This window comes from Corvus moneduloides, chromosome 6, assembly GCF_009650955.1.
Source record: "Corvus moneduloides isolate bCorMon1 chromosome 6, bCorMon1.pri, whole genome shotgun sequence".
Taxonomy (NCBI): Eukaryota; Metazoa; Chordata; class Aves; order Passeriformes; family Corvidae; genus Corvus; species Corvus moneduloides.
In genome coordinates this window covers 49,688,328-49,701,105 of record NC_045481.1, presented here as the reverse complement: position 1 = coordinate 49,701,105, position 12,778 = coordinate 49,688,328, and the positions used below count along the sequence as shown (strand labels likewise).

Sequence of the window (12,778 nt, the reverse complement as noted above, 5' to 3'; positions counted from 1 at the left end):
TTTCATTTGCTTTACAATTAAGACACCAGCACTATTTTCTGTTCAAGAAAGATATTTCCATTGTGCTATAGGCAGAACCCTTTGATAACATTAATCTAATTTTCATTTCTGAAATTAAAATCCCATGTTAATCAGGAAGGTAGGATTTTTCCTGTCTCTAAAGCACAAAGTAGACATCTTGAACAAAACCAGGCACCGAAGAATGCCTTTGCATCATGGTAGGGAAACTGTTTCCTTTTGCTATCTGTTCTCCAGACAAAGACGTGTACTGAGGAGAGACATGCAAGGTGAAGGAGTGAGGAACAGAAGAGTTCCATAGCAACAATTTGCCATTTTAAGGATACCACCCCAGTGATGCATGCTGAGGTAGATCTCATATTTTTAACAGTTGTTAACATAACTGGGAGTTGAAACTAAGTCCTCAGGATGTTGAATTCCTGGAGCTTAATCAACTAGCCCAGAGCTTTTGTTTAAACAATGTCTACAGTGCCTTTGGACAGCTTCATCTTTTGTTACTATAAGAGTAGATCAAATAAACCATTAATTCCTTAATGTAGCTACACAGTACACATACGCCCTTAGGAAGCAGCTGAAGTGACTTATTAAATCTTTTTTTCCCCCTATTTAAGTCAGTTGCAAGGCAATTAGAAAACAGTCTTTTATTAGTCTATGGAACTTCATTATCCTCTTGTATATAACTGCGCACTTTGCTATAAGAAGGATTAAAGCAGTAAAAACATTAAAAAATTTATTGAAAGTCACACTGAAGTCAGAGGGAAGATTTAATTAATTTCATCTGGTTTTAGATTAGGCCCCAAAGGCTTATAGTTCTGCTGAACAGAACAGCGGGAATGAAAAACTGAGCAATTTTCAATGTGTCAATACGCTAATGAGATCAGATAAACAGTTACAAAAGGAACTAATTTGGAATAAGACTTAGGCATCAGCTAGTCAGGATTAAAAATTATTTGTCCCCAATCCAACTTTCATGTTTCAGGAGATATCTGTTAGAACAGAAGCTCTCAAACATGAGGAACCATTAGGATAAAGTTAATTTCCATTCCTTGTCAAGGGAACGGTTTTGCATTGGCCCACAATTATGAAACTGGTTTGAGAATACTTTGTGTAGTATGAGATAAGCAAAAGCCACTCAAAACTGTCCTGGTTTGACAGAGGTATAGATCTTATAAAGAAACACAGCTTTTGTTTTTAACCATTTATTTGCCCACAGAGTAATTTTCACAAATGTTCTGCTTTAAAAAATACACTACTTACAGCGCCTGCTACCACAGAGATAGTCAAAGTACGACTACTCTTGAGCACTCTGACAGCCTGCAAATTAAAACAAAACAAAAATCAGTGTGAATGAAGTGATAAAAGGCCAGTATATATTGGATGAAAAATTCTGGTTGCCCAGGCTGGAATTTCCACAACTAAATAGGGTGGTAGGTATGCAAATCTTCAAATTCCCATGTTCGGTACACAACCCCTTGAGTCAGTAGCCCAGTATCAAAACATACTTTTTGTGCACAGGGAAGAAGGACAGATATTAAGTAAACTGTCAACTACAACTTCAGAGAATTAAGAGGACTTGACTTTACCTCTTTATGATCCACATTAGAGAAGTCCACACCATTCACCTCAACAATCTGGTCCCCAACCTAAAGAAATTAATGCAAATTTTAGTACAGATGCTAAGTTACTACATACATTAAGTGAAAACAGAAAGAGAGGTGCTCTCTAACATCCTTCATACAACGATCACAGGTACCAGCAGAGTGCAAGGGAAACAGACTGGAAACTGGCCAGGCTTGCACATCCTCCTACACTTGGATCTCCTATTGCCACTGCTTGGGATCAAATCCTGAGCTTGAAAGAATATTGGTCTGATCCAGGTCAATCATGTTCTTAAAATTTTAGGAAACTACCTTAATTTAAAATGTAACCATAAGGTATTTCTTTCCCATGGGAAAGAACCCCCCACCAAACAGTAATACCAACACAGCTAGTGCTTTAGAGAGATTCAGAATCCTAGAAGTTGTGAATACAAACCAAGAATTCCTTGTGGTACCTACCTTGGAGGTGGCAAACTTACCTCTAAGCCCACCTCTGCTGAAAGAGAGCCCGGCTTAACATTGCTGATAAAAATGCCCGGTTTTTGTGTTGGACCACTGGAAATACTGGAAATGTAAAAAAACTCCAGACATTAATAGAATAATATTTATGGAATAAAATTCATGGAATAATACAGTGTAATACAGTTGTAACTTGGTTTTGATTACAGAATATTTATGTTATTAGCCAACTCTGAAACAAACACCAAAACTTGCCAGTACACAGGGTATATCATCCTATTTTTCTATACACCACAAAACTGGTTTTAAAGAAAAAGTGAAAATAAAAATATTCAAGCTTCTGTGTGGGGAAACACAAAAGGTGGAAAAGCTTTAGGTGTGAGAAAAAAGCAGGTTTCAGGAATAAAGCAGAAGAGTCTAGGGATCAGCTTTGGCTGCGAAAACTTGAAGATACAATTATATAACAAGCAAGGACATTAAAACAATGGTTAGGGTTTTTAGGTTTGGCTGAGATAGGCTTAGAAGTTGCAAAAAATATGCTTAGCAAGATAGGTAAGTTTAAGCTTAATAATGGAATATTGTGTGTTCTTATATAAGGTATAACAACCGAGTATTGTGTACAACAGATGTATGTGTGCTGCTGTAGATTAGTTAAAACAGTTGTCTGTAACTTTTAAAAGCATGCTAATTGGCTAAGAAGCTTTTAGGAATGCTCTGTAACCAGGAAGTCTTTGGATGTCTGGGACAGTGTGAGCTTTGTGCCATCTCTGTCTCAACTCTGTATGTGAGACTGATAATGGAATAAAATAATATGAGGCTCCTGGAATGCCTGTCCAGGCTCCCTGTCCCATTTGTCGATGAAAACGTCGGCACTTCTGTATCTCACCTTACATGCTGAAACTTATATGTATGCTGACCTACACTGTCTAAAGGACCAGGACTAATGAGATTCAAAAGCAAGAAAGTAACACAATGAAGAATTACCAATTGTTCACTGAACTTCAAGATACTGTATGTATAAAACAGTGTTATTTTCTTAGGATTATTTAATAGAAGCAAGAAGGATGTTTCATCCAGAGGCCAACATCTAGCTCAGGAACTTTAAGCTGCCATCTAAGCTGGGCCCAAACACAGAAACTACTTTTAGTCATGCTGAGCCACTCCTCCAGGTTTGTAAAATAATTAAAAAAAAAAAATCTTTACATCCTCCAAATTACAGGAGAGAAAAGTCCTAATAATTTCAACTCTATATTTCTATAGAAGAAATTCTACAATATCCCTTCTACTCCAAAACCTCTGTTAAGTATTGCAAGGACAGGAGTCCAAGAATCCCAGAATCATTATTCTAAAATCTCTTCCAAATTCAACATTAATTTTAGGAACTGGATGGTGTTTTAGTTCTGAAAAGGGTCAGAGAAAGCACTCTAAGGGCAGGGAGTGAACCTGACAGTGGATAGTGCTGGAATTTGCCACATCGCTGAGCAGAATTTTTAAGTATTTAAAAATGTAAAAGCATTTAAAAGATCCAATTCCACTGCAACTTGTACTAAGGCACTTTCAGTCTGCTCTTATTCTTAAATTTAAAAGATTTTTCCTTTATAACTGAACTTTTAACACAGGTACTTACACTTTGCCTAAAACTATGTAGTATGTGCCACAGATATCCTGCTGTTGCAGTTAGCCTTCCTGATCCAGCATGGATCTTTATTTTCCTGACATCTTATCAAAGAAGGATGGAAATAACTGCCTTGAGTGTCTCATTTGAAAAACAGTGACATTAAATAAAAAATGTGACCCACCTGCATCCCATGCCTTTTGTACCAATCAAGCTAATGAAGACTTTCTTCTCTTTATTGTCTCTCCCTCCAGAAGAAGCAAGCCCAGCAACACTGCCCTTTCCTTCCTGCAGAGGGAAGAAACAATGCTGCAGATGTTAATTCTGTCTTGAATTTGTATCAAGACAACTATAAAATTTCATGTAGCCAGGATGAATACCAGCCAGCATCAAGATAAGATTGAAGGTCCTATTCAAGGTCCTGTTCAAGGCTCCAAGGTCCTATCCTGCTGGAAATGAGTCTGAAGTAGGGTTATTTCAGTGGAGCTGCATGGCTGAAGTGAAAGACTGAACTTACCTATTTGGAGAAGATTATTTCAATAGTCAAACTTTGTCTTCAGAAAAGGTTGAAGGAAAATTAGAGGAAAGTGATATGGCAAAATAATCATTTAGATGTTCCCTGACAAAAGGGCTGGAGAAATACATGATAAGGCTCACTATTTAACTAAGTCTTTCTTCCTGAAAGCAAAAGAACAGTAATTGTGGTATTTCTTTTCACTTCTGCAACCCTTAGAAGCGACTTGCATTCAAAGTTGTAATTCCTCCACTAATATGCCTAAAATAGGCCAAATAATCTGATAAAGGTTTATGCAGTAGAACTACAGCCTGGGAAGTTAATAAGCTCAAGCAAAATGAAGTACCAATTAATGAGCAAAAGTAATTTCATTTGTGTCCTGCCCTTTTCTTACCTAATAGCTCTACAATCATTTCATATCACAAAAGATGTTTCTCACAGAATACTTTCAACAAGATACTGCATTATAGTAATGCATACAATAGCTTCTCTAAAAAGGTCAGAGGAGAAAGTGTTTCAGAGCCATTACAGATTCCCCAGAAGACATTTAACAAAATATTGACCTCTTACCCCAGAGTCTGACACAAATTGATCCACATACTGCCATTTAAGGGGTTCATCTGCTGAGCTGAAAGGAAAAAGATAATTTAAAATAATAGGACAAAATAAACGTCAATGTATTCCAGCAGCGACTTTGGAATGCGGCCTTCTATTCTGCATCCACAACTTTCTCTGGATACCATTCACATCTGGTTTATTTTCCAGGAATTTAAGCAGAACATCAAACAAGTGTACACTTATTTGGGCTACTAAGGGTTGAATATAAAATTGATAAAGCCCTCTCAAGTGAAACCATTTTAGGAGACTCTAAGAGAGACTGTAAAACTAACCATAACCACTCGAACATCTTACGCAAATGTCTATGCAGAACAACACCTCCTGTCATTAACATTTCTCAAACATTCTGCTTAAAGATTCAGCTTTTCAACAAACATTGGAAGAGAAAAACAATTTAAAATTTTTCTAAACTCTTAGGCCATCATCAAATGCTACATACACAGAGAAATAGTGGAGCCCTCCATCAAACTAGGTGCATTGATAATTAAATTTTGAGGAGATGCTCATGACAAATGAGGAAACAGAAATTGGTTCATTTAAGTAGGCAACCGGTATAAAATCAGATTCGTCAAGCAAGACATCTGCCTGATCATTAAAAAGGATGAGGCATTTTAATCAGCATTCACACATTTTCATAATTAAAAACTGACTCTTCTGATAGAAGAGGCTGTGTGAAAATGAATAATCTAACTTGTTTTCAAATGAAAAGCCATTACCTTTTCACAGGTATCATGCCAATATCTGAAAAAAAAAAAAAAAAAATTTTGTTAAGTTTCTACAGACCACCAGCAATCTATCAATAGCAATCTTTGTGACAGAGGTGATTTTTTGTGTTACTTACACCTAACTTTTATGGACACGATTTTCTTTGTACGAATGAGGTTTATGACTTCTTCATGTGTGCATGACGAAATGGAATATCCATTGATGCGCACTATCTCATCTCCAACCTCGCAAATGGAAGGGAGAAGAAAAAATAATTGTGAGTTAACATTTTAAAACGTTTTTAGAATCAGATACTATCTGGCAGTAATTTGATGCAAAGGCTAGATAATGTTGATTCGTGAATACTTTCTGAATTACAGGTAATGTCCAGATCAGACTTACCTGTATTTGTTTTAAATTAATACCAAACACCAAAAGAGCAAATTAATGGCCAAATAACAATTTTATAAATACTTTCTACTATAGATCATATTTGTACTCCACAGATTACCTTAAACAGAAGACCCTGTGTTTAGTTCAAATAATTTTGGAATTGTTTTCTTCTTTTATACTTCAGCGTAAGTATTATGCTTTTAAAGTTTGCTTTTACCATATGTTTTCTGAAATACATTCTTAACTATTTTTGATGTATAAAAACTAAACTTGGTCTTTTTATCTTGCCTGATTCTGGATTCAGAAAATGCATTATTTTAATGGACTTTACCCCTTTGTCTTTTTTTGGGGACTATGCAATCCAATGGCAGCACCCCAAGGACAATCCCTGGCAGTGTTCAATTTACTAGTGTAGAGCAGACAGGGTGATTTCAGCCGCCTCTATAAAATGTCAAATCTTATTTATCAGAATACAATCAAAAAGTTTCCCTTCCTCTAATATAAATCCAAATTTGATATGCTATGATGACTGGAGTAGAAATTTCCAAATTTCTATGAACTCTGCCTAATGATCCTCTTATCCAGGCAGGCTGAAAAGGAATCAATGATTTAATACACTGCCCACTTCATTTAGGGCAGTGCCTTATTATCTGCTCAAGATTACACTGAAAAATGCCAGGTCCTGGCTAAAGCACCACAAGCAAAGACTTTTACTTGACATGAACCACGTGACGTGGCTGTATGAAAATTAGTTCTTGATTTCTTCCATTATCAAAGGAGATCCACCCATTGCACAATAAGATATACAAATGATTACCAGGAAACTACCTTAAAAAAAACCATCAACAGTATCATCTTATACCTCTGATCTCCACAAGGACAAAGCCAAATACTTTGGCTTTACTTCTCTCCAGTAGCATTTCCTCTGAAGTACCGTGAATATTTGTTATGTAAAATGTATTTGATGACACTTTTCTCATCAACATCGGCAGCAAGGGATTTTTTTCTTACTTGATGAAACTTTGTGTGCGTCCTCACAAACGTGTCTTGTTTCACAGCAGCATTATCCCTAGTTATGATTGCTTAAAATGTTGCATTTAAAGACTCAAGTGTCAAGCTCCCAAATACCATTTTAGGCTTAAGTTTTCCATGCTGGTATCTGCGTGAAGCTGATTTCAAGTTTCAGCAAAGCTAAAGCAACTATTTTTATTCAACAGAATTTGAATTTGGGTGGAATGCGTTATCATGCTCATTAAAAAAAACAAACCTACAATTACTTTGTTGATAGGCTCTGTGCTTTCATTTTATATGAGAGGAGTGAGTGGAACTGGAAGTAGGAATTCCTCAATATAGCCTGTGTTCTAGAGGCTGTAACACACACAGAGACACAACACTGGGTGACAGGACATCGGGCATGCTGTCACCTTCTGCCTTTTTTCTTATGTACTAATGACCACTGAATCTTCCTACTGCGATCTGTCCAATTGAAAAAAAAAAAAAAACCAAACAAAAACAAAACCCCCAAAACCCCAGCAATGTATCTTGTTTATTTCTTTCACAAGCTTTTCTAGTTCTTCTGGGAAGTGTCTCATGCTCTGCAATACTACACAAAACATTAACAACATGTGCACTCTACCAGCTCCTGTGTCACCCTTTTCACTGAAGCTGAACATTTCTGTCTGACACAGCACAGCATGAGAAGGCTACAAAAGCCAAGAAAACTGTCCTGCAGAACGGGACACACCCGCAGAGGCAAAACAGGACTGTGGTCCCTAGCCTCTGACCAGTGGGACATCCGCTCCCTCTGCTGGGCATCCAAAAAAATCTCATCCAGGGCAACGGCCTGCACTCCTAAGAGCCTGACAGTTTTTATTCATGCCAGTTGGATTTTTTAAAATAGCCTTTAATAAGAGCAGAAATAGGTCAGTAATGAAGGATTTTGAACATACAACCTGTGGTAAAACTACAGAATCAGACAAGAAAAGCACATGGGGTCTGCAGTTTAGAGTTACACCCCTGATAGCTCTTGCTGTCACTCATTTAACCAACTTGTTCCAAAGATTCAAAACCACATCCATCCACCCAATCCCTTTTCTGTTGATTTTACATATGTGATGGTGGTGGGGGGGTTTGTTTGATTTTTGTTTCGTTTAAGATACTCCCTTTACTCACATCTTCCACATCATGCAGGCTATAACAGACCATGGAGCCTGGGTTTGCACAAACCCAACCCTTTAAAAGGGTCACCTATCATTCTGTTACTGACTCCAATGCCTTAATGCACAGAAGCCCCCAGTTTTAGGGCTGCAAATGGCAGTGCCATCATGGGGCTTCTTTTCAGCAGAACTCATGTTGTTCTGAGGATGTCAGCATTCACTGAGTCAAATCTGTTCTCATCTCCCCAAGAGGCACTTACAAAATTATAAATGCACGCAAGAGCATTTTATTTTTCCCTCCAGTATGGAAATGAGCTTTTCCCATACAGATATTTTCAACAATCCTCTTTACTAGACTGTCATCTAATTTCTGAAACTCAATGCTCTTCACTCAACCTAACAACATTTATATTGCTGACAGACAATGACTGAGGGGGCTTTACAAATAACCCAATCTAGGTTGAACTACAGGAGATGTATAGGCATACAGCAAACTGCTTCTCTTTAGGATACTTGAACAGCTTTTCCTGAATAAAGGTGTCTCATACTGGGGTAATTAATAGCTGTTTTCATGTATTTTGTTACTTTTGTACTGGTATCACTGTATACCAACCTAATGAATCAGAGCTGTAGAGATAAAAGTCTGTGGGACTGAGCAGAGAACAGTAACAATTATTTTGGTATTATATCACAGTTTCCCCTTTCCCTATCGAACAGGGAGATGACAGACTTTTTAGAAAAAAGATGCAAACCTAACTTTTCTCAAGTAAAATGCCTATTATTTGTAACTTTTAACACGAGAAATATAATATTTAGTGCTTCTAGGAAATTGAAGGGGTTCATATAATAACATCAACTGTTTCAAATTTCCCATTTTGTGTACTTCTTCCACTTTCATCATTCACACCAATCACTTTGTATTCAGCAGGATCCTCACACACAAGTATCAAAAAGCAGTGGAGGGGGAGGTGGGGAAGATGGAGTCCATTTCTTAATGGAAGGACAAAACACTTGTGCCTCTTAGAGAAACTGTAGTCAAAAAAGGGTCAAAACTACAAGTGCCACAGAGAACCTTCATTATTATTTGGTCATTTTAATGTGACTTGGAAAGTACTTCAAGGAGAAATCATGCAATCTGGACTGGAAATTTTAAAAGCAGCAGGATGTAAAACTGATGTACAATAGAAAATCATTATACCTTTCTCAGACAGCATTTTTGGGATAGAAAATGTGTAGAGATTTTGTTAAATAAAGCAGGTGGGTGAAATTTCAGAAGCAGTTGGCTTTACTGTGAGACAGCAATTTAGAACAATGGGCTGCCTGTCAGGTCTTGTTATTCAGTGAGGTTCAGAAAGTGCCTAGTGCCACCTATTATTCAGGCACTTTAGGCTGAGCTTTAACACCACCTATCAAAAAACAGAAGCCAGGCAGTCACAGGAGCTGCAAAGCACCATCTGCCCATATTAATTCATAAAATCTAACCCTAACAAAATCACAGTCAAACATACTTCCCCCTTACTGTACCTACTCTGCCTGCTAAACACTAACCATGTTCTGAGTTGCAATAAAGTTTGTACACTCCAGCCCAAAGATCCTTCACAATCCCACTCACTGACACCAACATGTACCACGATGACCTCAGTCACAGAAAGCCATGGGGCTTTTTTGTCTACTGAGAAACTAGGAAAACTGGCATCCTTATTGGAGCACAACAGCTGAACATAGCTGAACATCCTTATCCAATGATCATGTGAAAATGTTAGTCTGAAACAAGCAGAGCTGCAACGGTGCATTAAGATCTATGTACTAGCATGCCAGTTTAAGCTCTTTATTGATCAGCATCATTAGTGCTTTCCAGTATTTTCCAGACGTCACAAAAGCCATATAAGTGACTGGTCTCGGTCTTTTTCTCAAGTTTCTAGCAGTGGAGGAAGGAAGCAGATGGAATCTCTCCACAGAGCTAACCACAGCCCAGGAGCAACTCTCTTGTGTACACTTCCCATTCTTGCTGTGTAATGTAGAAGATGAGGTACATGAACTTTTGTAGTGCAAACTCTGAGAGGATTTTAATCTGAGAGAGTTGTGGGATAATACTGAAGCATACCTACAAAACATGCTAGCCTAATTAAACACTGCAATGAATCTTGCCAGTCTAACGTATTTTGAACTAGTATTAAACATAATCCTTAGCCATCAATACTTTCAGCAAATATTCAGGCTTGACAAATTAAAAGTAGAAAGGCATATTAGCCTTTCCACTCACAAGCTCAGACCTTTAGTATACCTTATCAGATTCAAAGTCTGAAAGAAAGATGCAGACGTTTGCCACAGCAATTTCTCACTTCACTTCTCACTAAGCACATGCCGCAATGCCACATCCAAAAAGAAACCAAACGCCCAAAACTTCATTAGTGCAAACTGCACAAGTATTGCAGTGTTTCTACATAATTATTTTTGCCAACCTTATTGGCAAGTTCATGTATCTAAAATTCAATACAGGAAGTGCAATTCTATGCAGTACAGAGGACACTAGGAATAGTTAAAAATACATTCTTTCTTCCATTGCATAAAGCAAACCCCCCCCAATTTATACATGAAGTTCAAGTAAGCATTTAATTGCACAAATTGTATCACTGCAAGGTGGAATTAACACTTTCAGTATTTATATGCTCTGTTCTACATTTAATCAGAACCTGGCAACTTAAAACACTTCCACAATCTAGAGATCTTTCTTTCCATCTGCTTACATATAACCGCTGCTACTCAGGAAGTATAAACATTCCAGAAAAACCTTTAACCTTCAAAAATTATCATATCCCAAACAAGGAAAAAAAAAGGTTTACATATCACTAAAAACAACAAAATGAACAGTTTTAATTACTTGATTCACAACTGGTATAACAGTATTTACCACGGCATTGACGTATATATCTTAGGAATTCTACTAGAAGAGACAAAGAGCACCTTAGCAAAAGCAATTTCTAAATGTTAAAGAACAACCCTCAGCACCTAACAGTACATGAATATAATTTTCTTACCTGAAGTCCAGCATTGTCTGCCTGTCCTCCTTTAACTAACTGGGAGATGAAGAGGCCACAGCTGAATTCCACTCCACCTCTTACACTTAATCCAAGCCCTTCAGGATTCAAACGATCCAATCTCACCTCTTTCAGCTTTCTGCAAAAATGGAAACAATTGAGTGTTCAGCTGCATAACACCTTCTCTCAACAACGTTTCAGATGAAAGTTAGACACTATTTTTCTCTGATATAATTTAGGCATTTAAAAAAAGCAAGTTGACTGAAGTTTGGATGGATGTGTGTTAACTGAAGCCATCAAGTTTATTCATAAGAAAAGACATTTGCAATCACTGAAACTGCTCTTAGAGGGTTAGAGCTATGAGAGTTTTTTTTTAATTATTAAATGCAGGAAAAATGAGAAAAGATTGTTTTTGACTCCTTTACCCTGCTTTTACTAGATTAAACTACTTGGCAAACAATTTCAGGCAGCTGTACTTCTACGAAATATAGCAAAAGCAAAATAACTATGCCCAGCTCTACAAAATGAACACTATTTTACTCTGAATTTACCTGGATACTCAGTATTTCCTGCTTGTATTTAAGTTAGCTGCCTTTTTTTTTGTTGCTGTTCTGCATTCTCTTACCGTGAGCGTTTGGGTGTAAGCTGATCATATTCCACCTGGTGTTTTAATGGGATGAGTGGGCGGATAGCATCGAACAGAGGCAACCTGCTTGGTTCATTAATCACCAGTTTTAGGTCCCCCACAAGCACTGGGAGATTCATAGACCTGCAAAAACACAGCGACAAAACAAGCACAAGTAATCAACACATCAAGAAAAAGCTTCGTTTGATAAGTTGTTGTGTACGTGGCTTCAATGTTTGCGTGTTCTTTCAAGCTACCAAAAAAGATATTTATGCAGATACTGGTTTGACAAAAGCAAAATAGCCTCTGAGAAAGCAAACCTTCTGAAAATAAAGAATACTTGCTTCAAAACATGTGACATCTATACATTCACTTGATCCTTTATGGACATGCACATCATGTTTATAGATGACATCTCCAATTTCATTTTTGGAGTACCCACAAGATTTTATGGAAATGTTTGAAAATAACTCTCCTGATTAGACATACTTGCCTAACTAGATTGTTTTTCTTCACTAGTTAGGAATCCTTGCACATAAATCTAGGCTACAAGCTCCTTCCTTTCCTGAACTTAGAGGACTGAAAAATTGCTTCAATCCAGGAAATAAAAAATCATCACAATATTCAGCAGCTAGAGCAAAGACTTTGTTTAAGTTTCAATTTTTGTTCAAAATCAGATTTGAAGGGTGATCAACTACTTAACAAAACCTACAGAAGTTAAACTGCTGTGAACATCTCTTTCATGAGAGCTAAGCAAAGTGGTCTCCTTGAAACTGTCAGCATGGAGATAGTTACAGGTTCCAAAATACACTTTGTTGTACAGCTGCAGGAGTGGAGGAACAGCTAAGGTTCATTGGATCTACTCCTATAAAATATCCAGTTAAACTTACTCTGTGTTATTTGCTGTTCCCTTTCTTTTAATTTACATTTCCTGGCATGCAACTTCTCTGAGGCATGGGCAGCGAAAATACGGATCAGGAATACCTATATGGGATTAGAGGTCAAATACTTCTGGAAATGCTATTCACAGTGAAGCAGA

The 12,778-nt window shown here is 37.3% G+C and overlaps 1 protein-coding gene across 5 annotated transcripts in view; it reads right to left on the bottom strand.

The window, feature by feature from the left end:
• Positions 1-12,778, bottom strand: part of USH1C (USH1 protein network component harmonin) — a 47,145-nt gene that overhangs the window by 29,245 nt on the left and 5,122 nt on the right. For all 5 annotated transcript variants that reach the window (XM_032112830.1, XM_032112827.1, XM_032112828.1 and 2 more), the window contains 9 exons: positions 11,740-11,883; positions 11,115-11,253; positions 5,664-5,772; positions 5,539-5,563; positions 4,775-4,832; positions 3,875-3,978; positions 2,096-2,180; positions 1,602-1,661; positions 1,276-1,332 (listed from right to left, as the gene is read on the bottom strand). In XM_032112830.1, the coding sequence (XP_031968721.1) occupies positions 1,276-1,332; positions 1,602-1,661; positions 2,096-2,180; positions 3,875-3,978; positions 4,775-4,832; positions 5,539-5,563; positions 5,664-5,772; positions 11,115-11,253; positions 11,740-11,883 (781 nt within the window). The remainder of the gene's footprint in view (positions 1-1,275; positions 1,333-1,601; positions 1,662-2,095; positions 2,181-3,874; positions 3,979-4,774; positions 4,833-5,538; positions 5,564-5,663; positions 5,773-11,114; positions 11,254-11,739; positions 11,884-12,778) is intronic.